Source organism: Euwallacea similis, chromosome 1 (assembly GCF_039881205.1).
Source record: "Euwallacea similis isolate ESF13 chromosome 1, ESF131.1, whole genome shotgun sequence".
Taxonomy (NCBI): domain Eukaryota; kingdom Metazoa; phylum Arthropoda; class Insecta; order Coleoptera; family Curculionidae; genus Euwallacea; species Euwallacea similis.
Window position 1 is genome coordinate 4775771 of NC_089609.1, and position 24583 is coordinate 4800353.

Consider the following 24583-nt stretch of genomic DNA (forward strand, 5'->3'; position numbering starts at 1 on the left):
TGAAACGAAATCATTTAGAAAAGCACAGCGTTTATTGAAACGTTAAAGGTCTTTCAGTAGCTGAATGTTCACATTATTGTCATATTCTTAAAGGGTCCTACGCCCTTAACCCATCAGTATACAAGGCATTTTCAAGATCTGATAGCTAATATTAATTAGTTACATAGAAAGTCAATTTTGATAATAGAACAAGGTGTAAATGGAATCTTCTTTTCCTATAATACTTGAAGCTGTAATTATAGGCCATCTAATGATTATGTTTAGCTGGTACACCCTGTATAGCACATTTTCTAAACATATAGAATAAATTTAAGAGGATACCCTTTGAATGAAAATAAGAAAAAAAGTTGCTATAAATGTATAGCTGAAATTGCTTTTTCCGAAATACGGGATGTTAACAAAGAACCTTGACACCTTGAAAAAGATTGGATCCATGTTTGTAGTTGATGGTAGTCACTGAACTACTTCTATGGATTTTATAGTTTTAATTATTTTTATTTCATTTACTTTTTGATTTATGGCAAGTTAGTTGGAAGGTTTAATGTTAAAAAAAGTCAATTTTACTGATATTATTAAGCTCTCAATATTAAAAACCACATGGCAACATTTCAATAAATGAACTTAAAGCGACTAGGACTATAATATTCATTCAAATTCATCATACACAAAATAGAAATTAGAAAATATTCCACAATAGCAAAAATTACAGACCCACAATAACTACTCATATTGAAAAAAAATAGTCATAATATGCAGTGATATCACATAATTAATAGATACTTTGCTGGAGATTGCAAAATCTCAATTAAGTCGACTAGAAGACTCTTCCCTTTTCGCAACCATATCGATATCAACCAACTTTTCGTTACGCGCAACTAACCTTCCAAAATTGGTCTTTTGAGGCATATTCCTGCTATCTGAAGCCTTTTTATTTTTCCTATCAGATTTAACCGACTTCACAGTGCTTGTGGTGGCAGTTGAACCATCAGAATCCGTGCCATCCTCATTATAACTACTAGACGGGGTGACAGAACGGATGGAAGATCTAGATTTTGATGTTCTTCTAAAAAACAAATATTTTTAAATGTATCTGCTTAATTTATAATTAGCATTGACTTACCTGGAAGATTTCCGTCTATCTTCACCTTTGCGACCAGCAGGACTCTTTGACCTAAATCTTCGCCTCGAATAACTCTCTGGAGATTTCGTGTCTCTTTCTTTACTAATAGACTTGTTCTTCCTCTGCCGTCGCATACTTTTTACTATAACTCTTTTCTGATGATCCAGCTGTGGAAAGAGGTCTGAACAGCACAATTTTAAATATTTCGTTTATTAGACCCAATTTATTTACCGTGCGAAATCTCCAAAGCTTTTTTAGCAGCATTCATTTCAGCCTCCTGAATGCTGTGCCCCATTGCACTCGCCAATCTTTTTGCCCTAAAATATACTGCTACCCTATACACCCTTGTGTTTGTTGGACCTTTGCACTCAATAACTCTGAAATATTGTCATGAAGCTAGTATATTTGGAAAAATGTTTTATAGTATGTACTTGTAAACTGGTATATCAGGTTCTCCCCCATCCATGGTTCTCAAAGTGAGACAACACTGTTGCAATTTTGATTTTGGGTCGTTCCAGTCTTGATTCATTATAAAATCTTGCAACCTCGGAAATAGGGTGACTTGACAGAAAAGCTCGCAGTATTCCATGCCCTAAAACACTCACATCAAGTATTCGACTTAACCTTCGATGTTTGTTTACCTGGTCGACATACAGAGCCCCAATAAAAGCCTCCAGAAGATCGGCCCTATCCTTCGTTTTAAGCTCCGGTTTCGGATTACTATAAAGAGCATATTGAGCCATTCCCAAATCATCACACACCACTGCTTGAGTTCTGTTGTTTACGAGAGAACTCCTTAATAACTATAAAAGAGCTATATAAGTCTACAGCTTTTTTTAATCCACTTTCCAACTTACAGATAAATGCCCTTCATGATGTTCAGGAAAATATCTATAGAGATATTCAGACGCAATCAATTGCAATACTGTATCCCCCAGGAATTCCAATCTTTGATTGGATCCCATGGTCAAATTAGTGTACCCCACACTTCTGTCGGTGAAAGCCCTGGCCAACAGTCTTATGTGATTGAACTCTACATTGATGCTTTTTTCGAACTCGGTTAGTTTGTGCAGGATATCAAATTTTTGAATGCAGTGACGGTCACCAGTCGGTTCTTGTTCTTGTAGGGGATGGGGTGGTAAGTTAACCCACACCTAAAAGGGGGGCAGATTCAACACGGATGCATTATTACAACGACATTATTATCAAGAACCAGCTTCTTGAAACTAGAGAGAAGAACTTTCTTGGAGACATTCTGCACGCTTCCCTACTGTTGATTGAACCATTTGCACTTCATTCTGAAGGAACGATCTACTCTCCAGATTCATGTATTTGACACTAGCATATTAGCCATTTACAAAAGGTTGCAATGCCAAATTTTAAGGGCCCTTGCACACCCCTTTCTTGCCCTCTCATAAAAATTCATTGATTTTGGCATAACTCTTTTGCTACTACTATGAAACTCAACGGATTTCAATGAGGGAAAAGGTTATCGTTGCGGATTAGTTTGAACTATGTGGTGATTTTAACTTATTAAACCTCGGAACTTCTACGCAACTACACAACATCTCCCAATACCCTCCAAACTCACTACTTACATTCAACCCAACTACTCGAATTCCTAAAGGTGGTGTATACATGGCTGGCTTTAATTGAAACGCATGTGTACATTGTTACTATTATCCAATGTTACTCATGCTTTTCGGTGAAAAGCTCATCCATTTCACATCCGCAGCCGATCCATGTTTTTACCGATTAATTTTAACTGAATAATTTCTCAAATATTACATGTGGCTAATGTTGAAGCAAAACAAAACTGTGAACCAAACAATAACAAGTCAGATTAATAGAACGACCCTTACTTTTAGTAAGTCCGGGTCCTGCTTGAAAAGGGTGTTGGAAAAAACGCGATCTGCAACATCGATACCTCCATCAAGGAACAACGCTCCCATAAGGGCCTCGAAACAGTTGGCCATTGCGTGTTTCAGCTCTAGATCGTGACACAAATCCGAACCGTGTGCATAAAGCATGAATTGATCCAGTTTCAGCACCCTTGCCAGAATAGCCAGGTGTTGGTTCTGAACTATCGCAGCTCTGCAAAGAGTACGTGAAAACCTTTTTAACTATGTTAAACTCAATACCTGTAAGTGGCCAAACCACCTTCCTCCAACTCTGGAAACGAGAAGAATAAATGAATGGACGACAAGAATTCAACCACCGCATCACCCAAAAATTCCAAACGTTCGTTGTGCGTTATGTTTGACTCAGTCTCTTCTTGTTTTCCGAAACGAGACATAATATTAATGAGCGTGTTTATTCCTAAAATTTAAGAGATTGAAAGATCGGACTATATGAGAGAAGATGTCAAACCCCTTTTCCTTGTATTCATGTAATGGATTCTCCTATCTCCATATTCCGGTTGTCGGATGCCGCAATTAGTTAAAGTGTTACGCGCGTGGTCTGGATTGGTCCCAAAGTTTTCCCTATATGAAGGATGAGTCAAGGCTAGCTGCAGCAAACCTCGATTTTTGAATTTATAATCTAATGAGCTTTCCAGGATGTTCAGGGAATTGTGGAATCTCAGATGGCATACTAACACCGGCATTAGCATTGCATGTTGCACAATGTCGCACATGATACCTGAGACAGGGAAAATCTTGTTTACTTCACCAGAATCATTATCGGAACAAGTTAATACCAGTTCTATAAAATCCCTCTGCAGAGACTGCTACAGTTACGTCCCGTTTCATTTGACCCTGCGTCCTCATTTCCTGTAATTTATTTTCTTTCGCTTCCAGTTTTCTCTTGTCGTCAAAAGTCGGTTTCGACATGTTAGCAATGAGATGCCGGAATTTGACATACTCTCTCCAAGCCTTCTGATACTCGGGATTACCTGTTCAAGGAAGAAATTATTTGTTAAATTCGTAGAAACTGTAACATAAAGTGACAGACATTAAAGTCTATTTATTTTCAAGGTGGACATGTTCCAAACAAACGCACACAGACACAGCAAAACTATTGAACAGGGCTGCACTTAGGCTCTCTTAAAATGTAATGAACAACGATATGTGAGCTTATTATTAAAATAATTCAATAAACTGAAGGTTGAAATATATGAGGACATCAAAAAATCACAAACAGAAATAAATAACAATCAACAATATGTATGTAGGCGAGTACAAAAGCAACGAGAATAACATCGATTGCAATTCTGTAAAACGATTTGTCACCTGCAAGTGCAGACCAATCAACAACTGGCCACGTAGTGGATGAAGCGTTTATTATTGTTTTGAACGTGTCTTTTTTGACATTAAATAGGCAATAGAGATGACTGGATCTACTGAGGCGACAGTTAACTCTAAAAAATAGTATCCAGTGAACTTTATTCTTGCGAGATGCAATATTTGTCCTTTTTGCCCCTATAAAACATTTTTAAGGAAAAACTTATGGAGCATAGTCCTAAACTAATCATCTGGCTTTTGTATCAATACAATTTCCGGATCGTTAGAAACATGTGTAAAGTGTTTTATGATTGTTTTTTACATAGAAAAATCGGTATCTACTCGGGCTCACGTCTAAGGAATTTTTGCAGTTTTCCATGCAATTCTATTGTTACTTCAATGATATACATAAGTATTAACATTTCCTGGTTCATCTATATTTTCAAGTAGTACTTTCAAGAAATATACAGATGTTCCGCCTAAGTACTGAAGAATTTTTTTCCAAAAATACTCAAACTAGGCCCGTGATAAACATTTTACAATAAGAAAAATGCTGCGATAAGTTTTAACCACCCTATATTGACTCAAACACACACCTGCATAGCTCAACTGTGGAGGCCTGATTCCAAAGTGCACAATCTCAGGAAACTTAAAATCTCCCTCTTTTTGCAGGTCGATGTTTCGATCGAGCTGATCCACTCTCACTGAGCAAGGCTTCTTTCCTGGGTAGTTAACAATCATCCCCTTCATTTCATCAGCAAAATTTTGCCACTCATACTGGGACATTTTCACCATACTCCCGAGCTCCGTGCGTTGAATTAAAGGCACTGAACTATCCAGCAAATACTTGAGCACTTCTTGCATGCAAAGTATTTCTTTGCCTCCGTCTGGTAATTCACGTACAAATCGTGGTAGGAAGTGGAATTGCGGACAATGCTCGCTGTTCAGTGATGTCACGATATCTAAATCTACCAACTCCAATAGCTCCTTGAAGAGGAATATTGAGAATAAGTCAATTTCGGCTATGGTGAAGTTCTCGGGGAATTTCTCTTCATAGTACAGAATCGTGTATTCGATGTTGAATCTTATGACTTTGCATGGGGGCAAATTGGGGAGGCGGGCGTGGGAAATAATGGAAAACCCCTCGAAAATATACTCGTGCTCGTCGTGTTGAATAATAGTGGGGGCTTTAATAAGAAAATTGGTTGGAGGTGAGATTATGATTCTGTAATGAAATAACTTCTCAGCATTATTGGCATAAACTGAGCATCTAGGTATAGGCAATTCCCCTGGGTAAATCCCATGTCGAATCCCAGATTTTCTGGACTTCAAGGAACATCTACACAAAGGACCATCATTCATTTCTCCAGGATCGTTAAACCACATCTCAGGATCTAATCGATCCGGGTGCTGTTGTTTTCTTTGAAGTTCCTCCATACAATAATCCTCCTCATCAGTGAAGCTGTCATTGGAATCTGAGTCTGAGCTGCTGCTCACTTCAGTTTTGTGCTTACACATGCGTGTGCGCGTTTTTCTAGGAGGAGGCTCATACTTTGGTTTCAACATATTCACAGTCGCAGCTCTATTCACCAAAGTGTTATCAAAAGTTTTGCAAAGAGTGATTAGTTTCTCTGTCCCTTTAACCACACCAAATTTTGACTCATCTCGCTGATAATACAGTTCTGCTGGAGTAGACCTCGTCCAAATTTGCTTCTCCAAAGATATTATATCTTCATTTTTTTTCGCATATTCTTCCAGCCGCTCAGTGATTTTTTGTTGGGTGTGGCAATAGTTGTTTCTCCATTGCTTGAGAATCGCATTTTTTTCACTTTGTAATGCTTCAATTTCGCGATCATTCTGTCTAGAAGGTTTAGATGACCAAGAAGGCCTGTCTCGACTACGACTTCTAAAAGTGTAAATATGGAAAATACTCTTTCATAATTTTTAAATAACACTAATAAAATCCACTTACCTAGCTTGGTTTCTCCACCTTGGTGGGCTCCTACTTCGGAACTTTTTGCTCAAATCTGAATAACCCTGACCTTCCAGGCTTCTACTTCTTCTACTTCTATCATTCCACCTGCTATTTCTACTCTTACTTCTATGCCTGCTCCTGCTTCGGCTCCTATATCTTCTCGACCAATTGGCCGAATTTACAATGCTACTTGAACTGCTTGATTCATTATAACTAGTAGAAGCTGAAACCTGTAAGACAAAATCTGGCATAATATTGTATTAACTGAATTATTGGCAAAAATTCCTGCAGAAAAACAGAAATCAATATAATAAACTTACATTGAAAGAACCACTAGCATTATCTAATGTTATTGATCCTCTATTATAAGGATTAGGGGTGCCATTTAATTTGTAGTTTTGACTTGCAACTTGATGATCTACTGGAAACTGTCCATAGGTAGAAAGAGTGTGATTATAAAGAGCTGGAGGTGGTACACAGAACTGACTAGATGATATATATCTTAAATAGAAATTATTATGATACAAACGTTAATCAATTCCCATGAAATTTATAATTATAAAGTAACACTTCAATACCAGATTTACCCAAAAGCATGTGATACATAAATGCCTGCTCTGTTCTGTTAGAATGAAGATAAATTCAGCGTTACAATAAGAGAATGCATTTTCACTTACTCATACTGATAAATCTGGCCAGAGGTGCCTGTTACAGGAGGGCCATAAATATTTTCTTGCTGAGGGTATCCTGCAATTCCTGTGGGAGGTCCCCTGTAATTACTCATGGCCCAAGTGGCATAATTCCACTGACCATATAACACCGCGTTAGATGGAGGGTCAACGGAATTGGGAGAAACAGTATTTTGAGGCCTTGAGAATGAGGATGCAGATGAAGCTAAAGAAGGTGGAGGTGACTGTTGGTTAAAATTCCATCGGTTGCTCATTATTATAGAAGTATTTATAAAGTACCCAAGTGAATACTGCGTAAATTAAGAGAATAAATAAAAATTCTCATTGAATATTACTGAGAAATCGATAGAAAATCAGTTTTCACTTCAACAACTCCTCTCTTAAGATCAGACGGAAAACTAACCTCACATTTAGATTGTAAGTTTGGCATAGATATTAAAGATCAAAAATGGCAGACATATTGTTCTTATCCTTGTTTTGCTAAATTCTCTATTGTAAATCGAAAATAGATATATTAGGCGACCATTTTTATGCTTGATTTCGAATACCCCATAAAAACAAACTCGACCTTCTTTTGAAAATAAAGTAAACCAATAAATCTATACTAAAATAATGGGTGAAACAAATAAGAAAATCATTTACGTGGGTGGTTTAGCCGAAGAAATCGACGAAAAAATCTTAAAAGCCGCTTTTATTCCATTTGGCGACATTGTCGATATCCAAATACCACTGGATTACGAATCAGAAAAGCACCGAGGATTTGCCTTCATCGAGTTTGAATCCACTGAAGACGCAAATGCAGCTGTAGACAACATGAACGATGCAGAATTATTTGGTCGGACCATTAGAGTCAATCTGGCTAAGCCTCAGAAGATCAAAGAAAGCTCAACAAGACCAGTATGGTCAGATGACACTTGGCTTCAGAAACATGCAGGGGAAACTATAAAAGATAAAATGGTGGAACCAGAAACATTAACAGAAGTTTCCACAGAAGCAGCTACAAGTGAAGTTACCCAGAAAGTTAGAAATCCCCAAGTTTATTTTGATATAAAGATTGGTAAAACTGAGATTGGAAGGATAACAATAATGTTACGAGCAGATGTAGTGCCCCGGACAGCAGAAAATTTTAGATGTCTCTGTACCCATGAGAAAGGATATGGATATCAAGGTAGTGTGTTTCACAGGATAATTTCTGATTTCATGTGTCAAGGGGGAGATTTTACCAATCACAATGGAACTGGAGGAAAATCAATCTATGGGAGGAAATTTGCAGATGAAAATTTTGAGCTGAAGCACACAGGTCCTGGGACCATGTCAATGGCAAATTCAGGCCCAAATACTAATGGATCCCAATTTTTTATTTGCACTGCAAAGACAGATTGGCTAGATGGAAAACATGTGGTTTTTGGACATGTGATTAGTGGGATGGATGTTGTAAAGAGAATGGAGAGGTGTGGAAGTAAAGGAGGGAAACCTTCTGAAAAGGTCATTATTTCTGCTTGTGGAGAAGTGCAGTGAATTTATCTTAAAATAAATGGTTGCAAAGAAAATATTAAAAAAAAAACCTTTTGTTTTTCATTTTTATTTTCAAAATCCAATATTAAAGTTCAATTTGGATAAATAAAGTTGAAGTTGAATTAATTTCACAGCAATAAAGGGTGAATTAAAGAGCAAACTCACAGGATACACAACTATAAAAATGTTATTTCTGCAACTACAAAAACAAGGATTATATTACAATTTATCCATGAAGTGGGGTTGGCCATTTTTCTCTCTTCTTCTTGTGAGAATTTCACATCCTGTATCATTTACTAAAAGGGTTTGTTCAAATTGAGCAGACCACTGTCCATCTTTAGTCACTGCAGTCCATTTATCTGGCCACATTTCATCTTTCCATGACCCTATGGAAATCATTGGTTCTATTGTGAAGCAATGGCCAGGTTTCATAACTCCTATTGCACGGTTTTCTGTAATAAAAATTGAATATTTTTTATAAAACTAAATTTAACATACTTACTGGCATAATGAGGAACATTGGGAGCAGTATGAAACAATCTATGGATCCCATGGCCACAGTAACTCTTCACCACAGAATATCCATGTGTCTGTGCATGTTTTTGAATAACGTTTCCTATTTCCCTATATTTTTCTCCAGGGCGCACTATTTCTATGCCCTTTTGCAAACACTCATAAGTCACTTTGACTAGATCTTTAACTTTGTTGTTGATGTTTCCAACCAGAAAGGTTTCATTTAAATCTCCATGAAACCCTCTGTGATAGACTGTAATATCTACATTGCATATGTCCCCATCTTCCAAAGGGCGAGTATCTGGGATGCCATGACAAATTACTTCATTCACTGAAGTGCAACAAGAGGCAGGAAATTCGTAGTAGTTCAATGGGGAGGGATAACACTCTTTTTCAATACAGGCTTCATGAACGACTCTGTCAATTTCATCAGTGGTTATGCCAACATCACATATTCGAGCAGCTTCATCCAGTACTTCCCTGCCCAATTTACAAGCCACTCTCATGCCTGGAAAGCAGCAAAATTACATTCAATCAAATTTCTTGATGTAGGTAACTTACCTTCTATTTCTTCATCATCCAAGACTTTAATATGAGCTGACCCCTTCACTGCCTGCTCACTTAAAGGGAATCCTTGCGGATGATCTGCATAATCAGGTCTTCCAATCTCTAATGGTACCATTCTTTTTTGGGTTTGCGGGAAAGGCCTCAGTTTTCCTGTGTAATTGTAATAAGGCCATGGACAGTAACTGTCATCTTTCTTTTCATTGCCTTCGCCTTCTATATATGATAAATACAAAAGGGGTGTATTGTGTTAAGATAAAGGAGCTCAAATATTATTTATATAGAATACCTAAGAAATTGAGATATCTAGAAATATAGCTCCACATGGTTTGTTTAGCAGAGAGTTCTTTTAGTGAAGAAAGTTTATGATTCACAATGTTCTATCATACCTACCTAACCTCACTTACTTGCAAGTGCATGAATAACTTTGTGGGTTTTCCAGTTAGACTTGAAACACTCCTGTGAACAGAAATATGATCCTGATATTCCCAGTTTTATACAAGTAGGACACTGCAAATTGGCGCGTTTTCCACAGCCCGAGGTCTCACATTTTCTCTCCGGTGTTTCCATTTTTCCAAGTAATATAAATTGAGAACCAAAAGAAAAGTTATCTAAAAAAATTTCAGTGACAGGAGGCAGCGTTCAGCGTTGCCAAGTTGCTTACTTGTCATATGTAATGCCAACAATAATTTGTATGAAATTTGGGACCTAATTTATTATTACTATAATAGTATTCAGAAGTCAATTAATTATATTAATAATTGTTATTAGATAACAACTGCATATTTTTTAATTGCCAAATATTTTGTGAGTTTCTTATATGGTAATATAGCAGACATTCCTCATGCGCCACAATTTTATCTGTTTACATTGTCGTTTCTTGATTTGACACCTATACTTTATTGTCCCCGTTTAGTGCACAGATATTTAAATGAGTTAAGTGGTCTTACAAACGGAAATGGAAATCGTTATAATTAAATATTGTTATGTTATGTTACTTTCGGAAATGGAATGTAAAGCTCCCTTTTGGCTTTAATTAAAAAAATATATTTAATTTGTTTTTGTGTTATTAAAAATTTAACAACAATGGATTCAAAATATATTTATAGTTATATCAACAAAACGGTGTGTGTGTTTTAACAAATCTGCCAGCAGTGAGGGTTTTCACATATTGTTTGCGAGCATCCATATTATCTGCAGGGCGATTGTGTGGTGTCCAGACAGGTTCCCCAACAAAGAATCTTCTGGCAACAATGAAATTCTGCATAATAGTCCAAAATGTCATTACCTGTAAAGTTTTCAACTTTTAACCTACATTTGTATCCAAAGTAAATCGGTGATAAATCCCAGCAGGAACAATAAGCAAATCGCCTGGTACCACTTTTACTCGAATCCACTGATCTCCATTGTCCCGCACGTCGAAATATCCAGATCCTTTAATACATAGTCGAATCTCTTCATCTGTGTGCAGGTGTTCTGTGAAGAAAATCGTTAATTTTTTCTCAAATTCTTCCGTGTCTTCAGAGGGGGGTTTCATTGTGACTTCATCTTCATATGAGTAGCCTCTATCTTTTTTTAGTTTATCTAGGATTCCATCTGTTTGGAGAGTCTCAATGTTTAACTACAAGGAATGTGGTGTTAAGTTATTCATCTGTTGTAGCCTCAACTAACCTGATAATATTCAACACCAGTTATCTGGAACAAGTCCTTTAGTGAGACATATTCTGGAGGGGTTTTGTGATGTTCCTCTCTTTTGTCATAGTCGTCATTATCCATATACCAGGCTAAGACCATTTTTTGGAGATTTAGTATCCAGAAATCTCCATAAATAATTTAACAAACGTTGGGGTAAATAAGGAGTATAGCTAAGATTGAGGATGTGGTTTATCTGATGAAATGTAATTTAACTTTTAACCTAGTTGACGATAAACGGGTAATTAACTTAAATTGAGATAAATGTTTTAATTAAACTAAATTATCTAAAAATAGATAAACATAAAGATGCACCTGAAGCATAACCTAAGTTTACAATTGCTGTCAAAGATAATAATATTTGTTCCCGAAGGGTCATTTGCATACGAACTATTCAAAGTGGCCATTTGCTTTGATACGTTATAAAACCCTGAAAATTTAAATTTAACAAAACTGATGAAAAATCAGCCGTTAAGAAAATATTGTCACACCTATTTTCTTAACAACACGACTCAAACTCAACGTAACAAAATTAAACATTGGTGACACACTACCATAACTTTTACGTTGGAACTATCTCTGTATAAGACAAAAGAATCAATAATATTTCTAGAGCATGTATTTTCGTAATTGTTCTTACGGCTTGCTTACACTCAAAGTACACTTCATTAATTAGACAAACATTGTTAAATATAATTTAAATGCGCATACTACGTGACGTCACACGCTGTTATACTATGTAGTCATGTTTCATTAGAGTCGTTACCACAACTTCCGCCTTTTTTCAAATCTTAGCAAGTATTACAAATGTAAAAATATATGTAAAGTTTCTTATTTAACAACATTTCGCACTGTCAAATTCACAGGAACTATTAACCAACAAGTTCCATGGTAATTTATCTCCGATACAATAGGAATAAACATTTTATGACATATTTATGTATTGTTTGCATACAAAATTATCCCATGATTACACGGTCTCCTGCGTGCTGCAACAATACCTGATCACCTGATTACCTATTAAGTCACATTTATTCTTAATAAATGGTGCTGAAACCAACCACTGAAAATGGTAAGGGCTTGGCTGCTTTCCGAGGAAAAAAACCTAACTCCCAAATATGTGACGTTGGAGGAACTGTATAAAACCAGTGGGGTGGAATACTACCAAGTAAGTCCATGTTTTTTTAAATCCATTAATATGAGCCATCAAAAATGTCCAAGATTGATACCAACAACTTCACGGAAGACCCGTTACTAAAGAACCTCATGGAGCAAAAGGATAACCATCACGTAAGGAAAGTGGAGATCTTGGATGATCAGGACCTTCTGGAACACATCACAGAACATTTCCATGAACACGATGAATTTCGACTAGTTTTAGCTGGTTGTGGGTATTTTGACGTGCGAGATAAATACGACGAGTGGCTGAGAATCGAGTTACTGCCCGGAGATTTGGTGGTAATCCCAGGAGGGTGCTATCATAGATTCGTAGTTGAAACTAAAGTAGTAGCTTTATGACATTAACGATCAATGGTCAGAGTGTTAAATGCTTTGTAGGAAGTCTATAAGGGAGTGCGATTTCTAAAAGACTACGGCTATAAGGCGTACAAGAGACCCAACGATGAGCTGAACTGTAGGAAGGATTACATGAGGCGACTTTACAATAGAGCTTACGACGATTAGGAGAAAGTATTTAATTTTATTGTTATGAGTAGAAGATTGTAAGCAATAGAGATAAAAAAACACGTAGCTGCTTTGGTTGTTCGTTATATTATGTAATATATACATAAAATAACACTATAATTAATCATATACAGTTGATGACAATCATTTCCAATCACGCTAAAACTATTCTCCGAGATTTAATATTATGTATATTCAACAACAATATCATTAAGCAATATGATGTATGTATATTCAATTAACAAAACAAATACGAGTAACAATATAACTAAAAAATATAATACACAGTATAAAATATTAAACCGATACTTTTATCATTACCTGTATAGTATATACAGAAAACTTCGCTACTTATTTGTATAATGACTGATGGCTCTTAGTTCTACATGGATTAACGGAAACAACTGTCTCAGCGTATACACAATACAGTAATGAAACGTTAGCTTGAAATATGTTATATTATTATTGGAGTTGCCGGGTTAATGAATACTTTATTAAGGGGGATAACTTATTTATTAACCAGAGCTTAGATTAACAGTATTTGTACTAGCTATAAGGTCGATTCGTAAAGAACTGCCGTTGCAGGTACTATAAGCTACCAAGAGAAACAAGTTTTTGCGTTCACTAAATAGATAAAGGTTCAGTTAGTATTTTGACAGCTAACCATGTACCACCTTGGTGTGCAGGTTGCCGTTCAATCACTGAAATAAGCGACATCGGGCGTGGTTAGCAAATGAATGGTACCCCGCAGGAAAAGGACGGGTCTAGGATCCAATGCGTGCTTCACTACAAAAAAGTTTTTCGCAATGACGGCGATAAATCCCTCAGGGGCAGTTTCCGATTCAAAGAAGGATTGTGTTGAATTTTTTAGGTTTTTAATGAGTAGACCTCTCGGGGAATTCCGCATTACCACTTCCCACCCTTTCGACAGTAGGTGGCGGTATATCCCAGTCTCAGTGAACACAATAAAAGAAAATCATCGCTACACAAGTCTGCTTTCGTAATAAAAATCGAGAATCCGTTTAGATAGGATAATTATAAAACAGGGGATTGAAAAATTAGTTTTAACTATGATAATATCATCCGCAAAAGACAGACAAATACAGTAGCTTGGTGAAAACCCTATCACACTCTTCTCCATACAAAAAAAGAGAGTAGACTAATCCTATTCAGTTATTGGCCCATATAGTAAAGAAGAATTATTTTACAGTACCAAAATGTAATAAAAGAGGTTTGAAAATGACGATTAATTTCCTAAAATAAAACCTCAAATTATGGACGACTTAGAAAACTATCTGCTAAGGAAAGGAGGTATAAAAAGAAACTACAACTCAATCTTCCAACAAATGCCTCAAAAGTTGCTGCTAATTAAAATAAAAGAAGAGATAAATATATAAATAATAAAAATTGCTCTAAAAAACAGTACGACAGAATTTTTCATCGCGCTGTGTCAATACTTTTGTCCTTCACTGTACGTTTAAAAGCTGCAAAAGAAACTCCAGTAAAAACTTCCTGCACTTGTCAAAACGTCATTCTTTTACAAGATAATGCGCCACTTCATATAGCAAGGATGACTCAAGAAAGCATTTTTAAGCTTGGGTGGTCTGGTTTACCACACCCACCTTACACCCCGGACCTTCCTCCAGTAAACTACCCCATTGTCCGTTCCTTACAAAACTTCTTCAACGAAACAATCTTCAATTTTGAAGAATAAGTTAGTTAGACAGTCCAAAATTTGTTCCAGTCCAATCCAACTGAATTTTACAAGCAAGGAATTGATAAGTTGCCAGGAAGATATGGGAAGATCATAAATAACAGCGGTGCATAGATGACGATTAAAAAAAGCCATACAAAACAAAAAGAGAGGCATGTTATCATCAGGAGTAGTCCTACTTCATGGCAATGCATGCCCCAATGTAGCACTACAGAGTAAAGAGTTGCTTAAGAACTTTTAATTGGAAGTGTTTGACCATCCTCCGCTCAGTCTTGACTTAACACTAAGCGACGCTCACTTGCTCGCTAAAATGAAAGCATGATTGGGAAAACAGCGGTCTAACACAAACGAGGAATTGAAATGGTGGGTGCAAGATTGGCTTAGTGTACAGGCGGCAACTTGGTATGAAAAGGGTATAGAAAAACTTGTTCCCCACTGCGGCAAATGTCTTAATGTTTTAATGTTCTTGGTGACTGTGCCGAAAAATAGTTTAGATACATAAGTAATTTTGATGTATAATAAAACATATTTTGCTGAAATTAATATTATTTTGTTATTTAATGAAAGCAAAGTAAATGACTGATAAAAAACAGAAGTTATTTATGACTCAACCTTATAATTACGGCAAAATGATACTGAATATTCGAGATAGTTTGGGAGAACTTGTAATAACTTGAAGAATCACAGGTTTTCCCAAAAGAAGCCAACTGAAGAGACGACAGCACCATTATGTTTGTTCTGGACGCTTCAGCCCGAACGCGCCCGGAATCGATTATTTTCCAAATGGATGTAGTACTGCAGGCACGCATGGATTAATACTGACTGCTGCCACACTCATTACATTAGGTTAGTATTGTATTTACAATAATGTTATTATATCATGACATCTAATCAATATCACACTCTATTAAAACTGAACACGCTATTAAAGATATTCGACAGAGCTAGTTTGAACGTTAGGCAAGACTGTAGGAGTACATTAGAAATAAATGAGATAAAAACACAATTCACGCACAAAACTCCCTCCTCTTTGGACGAAATTGATGTGATGTTTGTTTTAAGGTAACTCTCCATGGAGCGGTAAAAAAAACTAATAAATTAGATTATTATTTTGGTTTAAACACGAGTGTTCCCTAACAATAACTATGGTGTAATAGAACCATTAAATGCGTATGATAATCGAACTAAAATAATACTAAAGAATGATGAGGACTCACCACCGATTCCGCGGATTTGACTAACCAGTGGGATAGATAATACGGTTGTGTGATCGGAAAATGTCGTTAAAATGGGAATTTTGCCAGATATATCAAATTTTGCAATGGTCATACATTAGGAAATCAATGATTGCATCTTCCAGGTCGGTAGATATAAGGGAAGTGTGGCAGCAATAAATGACGATTTATCTATGCTGATGCGAACGCACTTAACATAATTTGAGGATTGAACCCTAGAGGCAACGCTCTTGGAATCTGGAGATAGCCAACTGAAATTTAGACTCCAACTTTGTTGAACACATACAGCAGGACATAGAGGTAACGTTGATCTTTCAACGAATGGCAGAAAAAGGTAAAGACTGGAAAATAAGGGCCTGTGTATACTGTTTCCTCATGGTTCCGTCCGCACTTGGTTTTCGAATGACCTTGCAGTGACATTCCAACATACCCTTCCTAGATGAACAGACTTAAACATTAACGAATAAGATTTGAGGCGATTTTGAGTGTACGTCATTTGGTCATCTGTAAAGCCCTTCAAGTGCAAACTTTCATCTGAAATCCGAACTAACCACTTATCGAAAAGTGCGTCAAATGCTTTGCGGAAATCAGTGGATGGCGCATGTTTGAGGTGTATCGATGTAGTTTTAGGAAATCTACGAGCAAACGACATTTTCCGATGCCCTAAAGCGCTTATATATATATCTATAATACTATAGTCTCCACATTACAAGTATTTGTTCTCGGTTTTAAAGCTCATAGTCACGTTTAATATACTGCGTTCTTAACTATCTAAAGTCGCATATACAGCGTGTCCCTTAATTTTGTCCCTCAACAGAGACCTCCAAAAATAAAATATTCAATTTTACAGTTTGAAGTGGTTGGTTTATGCAAGAAATATTTTGCTTTTATGGTAATTATCGGGACACCCTGTGACAACTCTTTTCACTTCTCAAGCACAATAATCGCCTGGTCAAAAGGCATCATGTCAGCTTCTATGATAACAATCGGGCAATTTTCAGCGCTCAATAACTATGAGAGAGGTAGCACTGACCTGTGGTGGAACACTACATGGTCGAGGGATGTTTTTCATTCAAAAATAGGATTTCTAATTCGACACGCCTACCGTCCACCCATATCAAGAGCGGATGTCATCCGGCCGCCTGTTAGTTGCCGATCTTAATAAATTATTATATTCTACCTCTAATGTTTGCCTAGCCTGAAATTCAGTTTCCATATAAGTATCTGGAAAACATTAAAAGTCGTTAAAGTACTCACTTGAGTGTTTTGAGTGGGGATTTGTAATGCCAATGCCATGCTATTGGCATCAAAACTCTCATCCAACGCCACTAAAGCACCATGCACCCCCGACTCTAATAAATTATTACCATATTCCTGAAATCAACAAATTATTTCTGCAATTTATAATTAATTTAAAACGGACCTTTAATCCTAACTGGGTCACCCATTTAATTAATCGCTCATTACTCCACACTAACACGTCACTGTTGCTGTTTTCACAGTTTTTCCTTCTCTCTTCCAACACGTTTCGATCGTAGTTTAATCGTTTTAAACATGATATGCCAAACTGCAGACTTGTCCTAAATAAAATTCTCATATTTTAACATCACTGATCCCCATTTGCACAATTTCTCCTTAAATTGAAGTTAAGATCAAATTTACAATTTTCTATCGTATTCTGGTTACAGCAATATATTTTTTTCGCAACTTTTCAGAATTCACTTTAACGTCTTTTTAGGGAAAACTAATGCAAATGGTTCTCAAAAGATCAATCTTTAATCGAACCTATGAAAACTATCGACCATCTTAAGCTGGCCCCGCAAATCCTTTTTAGTAAGGTGGTCTAACATCCGTGCATCCACCAAACACTCCATGAAGGTGGTTCTGTATTGGGGTAGCCCCAAAGAGGGTAACCAAGCATTCCCTACCCACTCGTGATTCATATCCCCGAACGCTAAAGTTGTCCTAGACGTTTGGGGAGCACTTGGTGACGTCAAAGATACCATCTCTTGAATTGCTAAGCGTAACTTAAGCCTATGTAGCGGATTACTTATGCCTGAAAAAGGGACTTTCATATGAATATGATCGTGGTTTATCAATGAGAGTTTATGAGATACAGCTCAGTCACTTTCTTGTGCTACTTTTTCTTTTCACTGAAAATTGCACCGAACTGAAAACTGAACAGATGTGATGAAGCAATTTGAAAGCCTCGAGAAAATTGAGGGTGCTTTAAACTTTTTCCAGTGATAAATATGCAAGATTTGACTCATGAAATTCTCTCATTAAACACAAATCGTGCAATGAACATATATCTATAATTCTGGACAAATTTGCACTCATACAACTTGAAGTGAAATGTGTGCACTGTGTATGCTTCTGTATTGAGGCAAATTTCCTGAAAATCATTGATAATTTTCATTGTATTACCCCCGAAAGGCTCTAACCTATTTCTCTTTGGATTTCAGTATCACTCAGTGCACTCATAATGGCACCAGACTTGACGTTGGCCCTACAAGCGGCCACGTACCAGGCTGGCATTCCCACCCACAATTCCAGCCAAGCTACGATGGTAGGACCGTTCCACAAGGCGAAAGGCGTCCCGGCCTTCATGGCCTCGGCTAATAACTCATGCCGGTAATCTCGTTCCCTATTAAATATCATATTTTATATGGTGATTTTGAGTTTTTCAAAACGCACTTCTTTTTCTGTCTCCTATCGAATTCCACAGCTTTTTGTCCCACTTTCCCAGAGATGCTCATCGAATCACTGCTGAGATCACCATCCGGAAGCGCGATACTGCTCTGGCTAAGGCTCAAGTTGCTTTCAGTGCCAGGAATGTCTTTCCCTTTAACCTTTGAAACATGAAATTTAAACAGAAAATCTTCAGATTATATACACGCAACTCACTTTTTCCTTCTTGCTAAAGAACCGCCCTAAACTGCTTTTAATGCCCTTCTTCTTCTGAGCTGCTGCCGCCGCTGCTGCCGCCGCCGCTGCCGCGTCCCTGTTGAATCCAGAGGCGGTGCTGTACGCGTTTTTATGCAGGCTCTCCTGGCTGCTATGACGAGAGGACAGAGGTGATGGGGGCGTGTGAGTGTTCTGGCCTGGCCTAAACACATATTCTACGCTACTGTCTAAACTAAACAGCTAGAAGACGTGCACTTAAGCGACATTACACGTCAGCGAAGGCATATGTAGTGTTTCTGTTGGACTTAAAGTCGATAAGAATTAATGACGTACATATCTACTGAGGGTTCCCGAACAACATTTGCATCTGCATTGAATTTGTAAATAATGACTGCTAGAGTATTTCGCTGAAGTGTGGGGGGACAAACATGCTTTACCGCTCTGTACGTGGAATTGTGGCTTCAGACGAAAATTTATTAATTTCCACACACAGACCGACAATAAAACATCGCCAACCGTATAAATAATAGCGATATTAACCTGTAATTCATTCCTGGCGATAGGGCTCGACCGTGTCTTTGCATTAAAAGGAAAAAAATTATTCCGAACTGTAATGATAAAAAAATTATTTCAGTTTACCTTCTTAGTTCTTCTTGGCTGTGAGCAATAGTTTGAGCCATCCGCTCTAAACGAAGAGACCTGGCCGTCAAAGGAGAGGCTCCTCCGCCACTGCTGTTGTCCCCCAAATGCATCTCATCCCTGCCCATTTCCGAAGAAAGAGCAGCTAACTGCAGCTGGACCAAAAATTAATATGATTCATTGTGAGGTTTTAAATATTTAGAGCCCAATAATCGTCACATTCAGTCAAGAATTGTGAGTTGAACTGACGATCTGAGCTCAGGGAAACAGGCCCAAAATCTATGTAGAGTTTGAACCTATTTGTCTAAAATCTATGGTGTTTTTCTGGTATAAAGCGTTCATAAGCGAGTGGGGTACCTCCAACCTTTATTCACAATACGCCAGCGGGAAACTGTATTTGTAGTCATCCATGGTGTCATGCGCAACAGAGATATATAAGTAAAAAGGGGGAAAATTAAAAGTATCCATAGTACAGCCAATGGTTATATGTGTTGTACAGGGTATTTACTAAACTTATGGTAAACATTCAAGAGGTTATTCCCTGAATTATTCTAATAATATTTTTTCCTTTGATGATTTTTGAAAATCTTCCTTGTTCCAAAGATACAGTACGAGGAAAATTTTCGACTATACCAACATTTTATTACTAAACATTACATTTGAAGCTTCTTAATCGATAAGAACTGTTGAAAATGGAACTACGATATAAGAATCTAATTTTCTTCTCATTGTCTGCTGAATTCTTTTAAAAATACTAGGGTGATTTCTTATTAAGTTACACCCATCAATTATTCGATTTCTTAAATCTTCCTCATTTTCCACTAGAGTAGTATAAACTAATAAATTTAGATGATTTCATAAGAAATAATTCAAGGGCTTTAAGTCCGGAGATCAAGCAGGCCATAAGGGAGGCCCATCTCATATAATCCAGCGATTTTCGTATGTTACTCTCAAAACCTCACAGTGAAATGCACTGATGCACCATCTTGCATAAACCACATTGCATTTCTCGTTGTCAATGTTACATTCTTCAGAAACTGAGGTAGTGTGTGTTCCAAAAAGTTGAAATACACCTCGCCGGTCAGTCTTCCTATTAGAAATACCGGTCCAATTAGCCAGTCGTCCACAATTCCAATACAAACGTTCAAAGAGAACTGATGTTGAAAACGATCTTTAAGTATTTCATGTGGATTTTCTTCAGCACACACATGGTAACTGAAAAAATTCCTTATTGCATTTCTTGAGAAATTAGCTTTATCGGTCAAAAGAATCAGCGTTAGTAGTTGAGGGATTTGAACCAATGTATGCAAAAGCCATTGACAGAATGGAATAAGTGGAAAAAAATTAGCAGGAACAAATGACTGAACGCATTGTATGTGATATGGATAAAACAAATAGTTCCTAAGAATATTCCAAATAGTCCCATTACATTAATAATTTCAAAAATATGAAAAATTGGTATAGTCGAAAATATTTCTTGCCCTATATCTTCGGAACAAGAAGGCTTTTCAAAAATTATCAAAGGGCAAAATATTCTTAGAATAGTCCCATGAATAATCTCTTGAATTATTGCCGTATGTTCAATGAACACCCTGTATACTGGTGTGGTGTTTAGTGTAATGTGATTTAAAGCCAACAGAAGGGGACTGGAAAAAAGCCTTTGGTGGTTACTTCTGAATTGGATTCAGTGAGTCCACAGCTTTTCAGATGGTTTCTTGAGAGCTTATTAAAAGAATATATTGAAAAATGTACTATGAAAAGTATGAACAGTGAATGGCAATTTAGGATGACATAGGGTCAGAAAAGTGGAGCCCCGTTGATTGATTGTCAAAAAGAATTGCAAAAATTGAATGAAATCCTGATTTTAGGGGGATAAGTTTTTCAAATTGATTTATAAAAATTTAGAGACATCTCAGATAGGAGTATGGGTAAGTGAACTCTTTAATCACTTTTTGGGAATATACTAACAGCCCTTGAAAAAACACTGTGCCAATGACTTTCATTTGAAACCATCTGAAAATGGGAATATCCGAAGCAACAATTTCAGGAAAATAAATATACTGTCAAATTCAGCCAAGACGATCGTAATACGTGGGTTCTGTCACAAACCTGGCTGGATGGTAACGATTCTGACAAAGCGCCTGGGCTCAAGGTCGAGTGATATTGTTGCAAATGGGCTGGAGACATACTTGCCGGGGCCTACAACATCACACCGATCACATCGGCAATACAAAATAACTAATCACTTTCAAAACAAACATATTTTAATTCAAACGCGCTTCCATTTTGTATTGCCTTCAAGACCGTACTCCCTCGGTTTCAGTTGGAAACTACTCAGAATGGTCATTGTTGGAATTAAAAAATTACTCAACTTACTCTATATTTGCTCGTCCATTCGATATTAAAAAGGCGTAACTTCAAAAATATAAATCTCAAAAAATGATAGATACTGACCACGTGGCAAGTATATAACGCGTTCCAATTGGTTAGACGGAGAGATCATTTAAATTTCATATCAGTCAGCTGTGAAGTTTGTTGAAGAAAAGAACGTACGTCGATAAAAGTAAATAAAGCAACACAACTTCACTCGGCTCCTTTATCAAAAATTAATTTTAACATCATTTTGCGGCATATGATCAAGCTACGACCTATTTGTTATCTTCTCTTTCTCTTGTGTGAAATCCCACAGCTGGCTAAATATGAAATTTAAATGAGCTCTCTGTATGTTTCCCATGTCATCAGTATCTACGATTTATAAAGACATTTGTTTTTGATATTAGATCGCTTTAATGACGGATGGAACAGTAAATGTAGAACAAATGGAGTAACTTGGGCAACTTAATCTCGAAAATGATAATGCGCATAACTCTTGATACAATTAAATTTAGTATTAACTCCGGTCCAAAGATTATACATACCAAAACAGAACACAGATTTACACTTAAAATATCTGTTAATATTGACTCACATTAAAATGAAGGCAAAATTTTAAAGTACTTTAATTTTTCTTACTCGTGACACGTATATTAATGAGCACAACTTATTATCATACTCGTTTATTAAATAATAATTCCAAAGATTGAGCAGACTGAGGGAGTAGGAGTAGGAGAAACCCAGCTCACCGTGTGATACTTATGTAAATAGTCCCTCTGGGGACTGTGGTTCGACTTGGGAGTGGATCTACCGCTTACAGGGGGTGATTGTCGCTCCAAACTGCGACCTCGTGCCAACAGATTCATGTGCTCCATGCTACCCACACGGGACTCTAATTCCTCGGCTCGCGCCTCTGTATTCTGCTTCTCCTCCTGGATGAGGCGGATCTCATTGTTTATGGCATCCAACTGCTCCTGGAGCATCATCGCCAAGGTTTGGGCGTCAGTGTGGCCGGAGGGAGAAAGCATGTCGGCGGTACTATTGGAAGAAACAAATATATTAAGTTATCTCTATTGTGAAAACAGCGCTAAAAGTATGCGGAAGGATTCTTTTCGCATTTCTTCAGAATATTGAAGAATTTAAATGCTAAGATAGGTAATAATGTGCCATCAAACTATTTTCCTTGACAATATGGTGACCAAAAAGTAATTCATTTCAATTCTCTCAAGTTGAAGCATGTAATTAGTTGAAACAACAATGAATTAGAACCCCAGAAAAATATACCTGAACAAGCTATCATTATCGTCGCCTTCGGCGTCGCTGGACACGTCAAAAGCTTGCTGAACATTGGCCAGCACGTGGGCCTGCTGCATCTTTTCCCATTCGTGTTCTGTCATAGAGCGAGAACCGAAGCTCATTTTCGGTTCTTCGTCAATGGGGGTGCGACTCTTGTTGGGTCGTCGCGGCAGGGAATGCGTATCGAAGCTGGAATGGCTTGCACTGCGGGAGAAATTCGAGGGATCTACCGCATTCGGCGAAAGAGACCTAAGCAAAGAAAACATAGAATTTAACAGAGAGAATAACAGAAAACAAAACATGTACCTAGTTAGGGCATCAGTTTGCTGAATATTATAAGCAATTTCTTGCTGCAGCATTTGTCGCTTTACATTGTCGATTTCCAGCCGCGATTTGGCCAGCTCTTTCATGATTTCAGACTTTTGTTGATCCACGTCTTCCATCAGCTTTCTGGTCTTGTCCAACTCCTGAGTAAGATTATTCTTTTCTTGAAGCGCATGCATTCTCTCCTTCAGATGATCCTGTAGCCGGTCGTTGGACTCGGACAGTAATTTGTCAACAGTGGCAGACAAACGAGAATTGTGATCCTCGTTCATTTTCAGTCTTTGATTCAGTCTCACCAACTCGGCGTTTTTCTCGTCCAGATTGGCCTCCAATCGCTGGATACGGTCCTCTGCCGATCCGTGACGTTCTTGAGCCTGACCAACAGAAGAATATAATCCTACCACATATTTATAATGATAAAACCAATACCATTCTATAACAATCTAAAGGATTTCAAATTTAATGTTAATGGTGAGACTGTTAATTAATTTGAGAGGGGATGCAAGCAGAGGTGCATTGACATTAAAGGATATCTAGCTCAAGGCTCACTTTCCAACTAACATATATTCTATTGCATTTAGAGCTGTGTAATGTTGGCTTTGGCTGAACCAACTGCAAGGATATCCTGTACTTTTGCCCTAAACATTACACCGCTCAAATCTAAAACACCCATTTCCTATAATTTTATATACTAGCACATACAAATAAACAGCTGAAGGTAAACACAGGTAAAACTGGCAAACTCCCCGAGAACCTTCGACTATTTTCATAGGGAAATCTGTGCTCTAAGGGACAAACAACCACGAAAGAACAGAGAAATAGAGAGATAGATAATAAGTGAGCTGAGAGCCTCGTACCTGAGGTCTCACCTGCGTAAGCGCCTCCATGCGCTGTTTAAGCTGCTCCTCCATCTCCGGAAGCTTCGAGTATTGGGCCAATTTCTGCTCGGCCAATTCCAGCTTCTCTTGGATAGCCGCAATTTTCTCCTCGTGCAACTGAAACATGAACATCAAGTCCGATATTAAACCGATTACATGCTGCATTGCGGTGCGCACTTGATGCATTAACTTTAATGTCTTATTAGTCATTGAATTAGATCTGATACATTAATTTATTGTTTACT

At 37.3% G+C, this 24583-nt stretch overlaps 6 protein-coding genes across 18 annotated transcripts in view; 2 read left to right on the forward strand and 4 right to left on the reverse strand.

Moving 5' to 3' along the window:
• Positions 1-692: 692 nt before the first annotated feature.
• Positions 693-7383, reverse strand: drosha (ribonuclease 3 drosha). Of its 2 annotated transcripts, none has more exons than XM_066395566.1 (14): positions 6994-7383; positions 6637-6817; positions 6314-6546; positions 4938-6247; positions 3819-4013; positions 3491-3760; positions 3262-3439; positions 2983-3214; positions 1978-2274; positions 1762-1923; positions 1552-1712; positions 1352-1497; positions 1121-1301; positions 693-1060 (listed from the first exon to the last, which is right to left on the reverse strand). In XM_066395566.1, exons 1-14 carry the CDS (start codon positions 7257-7259, stop codon positions 802-804), a joined length of 4071 nt encoding a protein of 1356 aa, XP_066251663.1. In that variant the 5' UTR covers positions 7260-7383; the 3' UTR covers positions 693-801. The 2 variants fall into 2 exon arrangements, with proteins under 2 accessions (XP_066251663.1, XP_066251656.1); XM_066395559.1 differs by having other exon boundaries at positions 695-1063; positions 6994-7381.
• Positions 7384-7503: 120 nt separating this feature from the next.
• On the forward strand, positions 7504-8553 carry cyp33 (cyclophilin-33). Its single transcript, XM_066395847.1, has one exon. The coding sequence runs from the start codon at positions 7618-7620 to the stop codon at positions 8521-8523; it is 906 nt and encodes a 301-aa protein (XP_066251944.1). The 5' UTR covers positions 7504-7617; the 3' UTR covers positions 8524-8553.
• Positions 8554-8571: 18 nt separating this feature from the next.
• LOC136412647 (methionine aminopeptidase 1) lies at positions 8572-10223 on the reverse strand. Of its 2 annotated transcripts, none has more exons than XM_066395789.1 (4): positions 10005-10223; positions 9595-9813; positions 9023-9541; positions 8572-8972 (listed from the first exon to the last, which is right to left on the reverse strand). In XM_066395789.1, exons 1-4 carry the CDS (start codon positions 10165-10167, stop codon positions 8740-8742), a joined length of 1134 nt encoding a protein of 377 aa, XP_066251886.1. In that variant the 5' UTR covers positions 10168-10223; the 3' UTR covers positions 8572-8739. The 2 variants fall into 2 exon arrangements, with proteins under 2 accessions (XP_066251886.1, XP_066251890.1); XM_066395793.1 differs by having other exon boundaries at positions 9991-10120.
• Positions 10224-10694: 471 nt separating this feature from the next.
• Positions 10695-11620, reverse strand: Adi1 (acireductone dioxygenase 1). Its single transcript, XM_066395873.1, has 3 exons — positions 11269-11620; positions 10913-11218; positions 10695-10858 (listed from the first exon to the last, which is right to left on the reverse strand). Exons 1-3 carry the CDS (start codon positions 11389-11391, stop codon positions 10712-10714), a joined length of 576 nt encoding a protein of 191 aa, XP_066251970.1. The 5' UTR covers positions 11392-11620; the 3' UTR covers positions 10695-10711.
• A 529-nt stretch (positions 11621-12149) lies between these two features.
• LOC136412710 (acireductone dioxygenase-like) lies at positions 12150-13274 on the forward strand. Its single transcript, XM_066395885.1, has 3 exons — positions 12150-12457; positions 12511-12792; positions 12847-13274. Exons 1-3 carry the CDS (start codon positions 12359-12361, stop codon positions 12970-12972), a joined length of 507 nt encoding a protein of 168 aa, XP_066251982.1. The 5' UTR covers positions 12150-12358; the 3' UTR covers positions 12973-13274.
• Positions 13041-24583, reverse strand: part of Liprin-alpha (PTPRF interacting protein alpha) — a 50292-nt gene continuing 38749 nt past the window's right edge. For 3 of the 11 annotated variants that reach the window (XM_066395580.1, XM_066395598.1, XM_066395572.1), the window contains 14 exons: positions 24318-24455; positions 23443-23834; positions 23125-23385; positions 22590-22878; positions 21577-21666; positions 19468-19622; positions 19369-19404; positions 18829-19030; positions 18619-18773; positions 18366-18568; positions 17707-17977; positions 17345-17501; positions 17179-17295; positions 13041-17119 (listed from right to left, as the gene is read on the reverse strand). In XM_066395580.1, the coding sequence (XP_066251677.1) occupies positions 17039-17119; positions 17179-17295; positions 17345-17501; positions 17707-17977; positions 18366-18568; positions 18619-18773; positions 18829-19030; positions 19369-19404; positions 19468-19622; positions 21577-21666; positions 22590-22878; positions 23125-23385; positions 23443-23834; positions 24318-24455 (2547 nt within the window). In that variant the 3' untranslated portion in view covers positions 13041-17038. The remainder of the gene's footprint in view (positions 17120-17178; positions 17296-17344; positions 17502-17706; positions 17978-18365; positions 18569-18618; positions 18774-18828; positions 19031-19368; positions 19405-19467; positions 19623-21576; positions 21667-22589; positions 22879-23124; positions 23386-23442; positions 23835-24317; positions 24456-24583) is intronic. The other 8 variants (XM_066395618.1, XM_066395605.1, XM_066395614.1 and 5 more) reach the window with 6 other exon arrangements.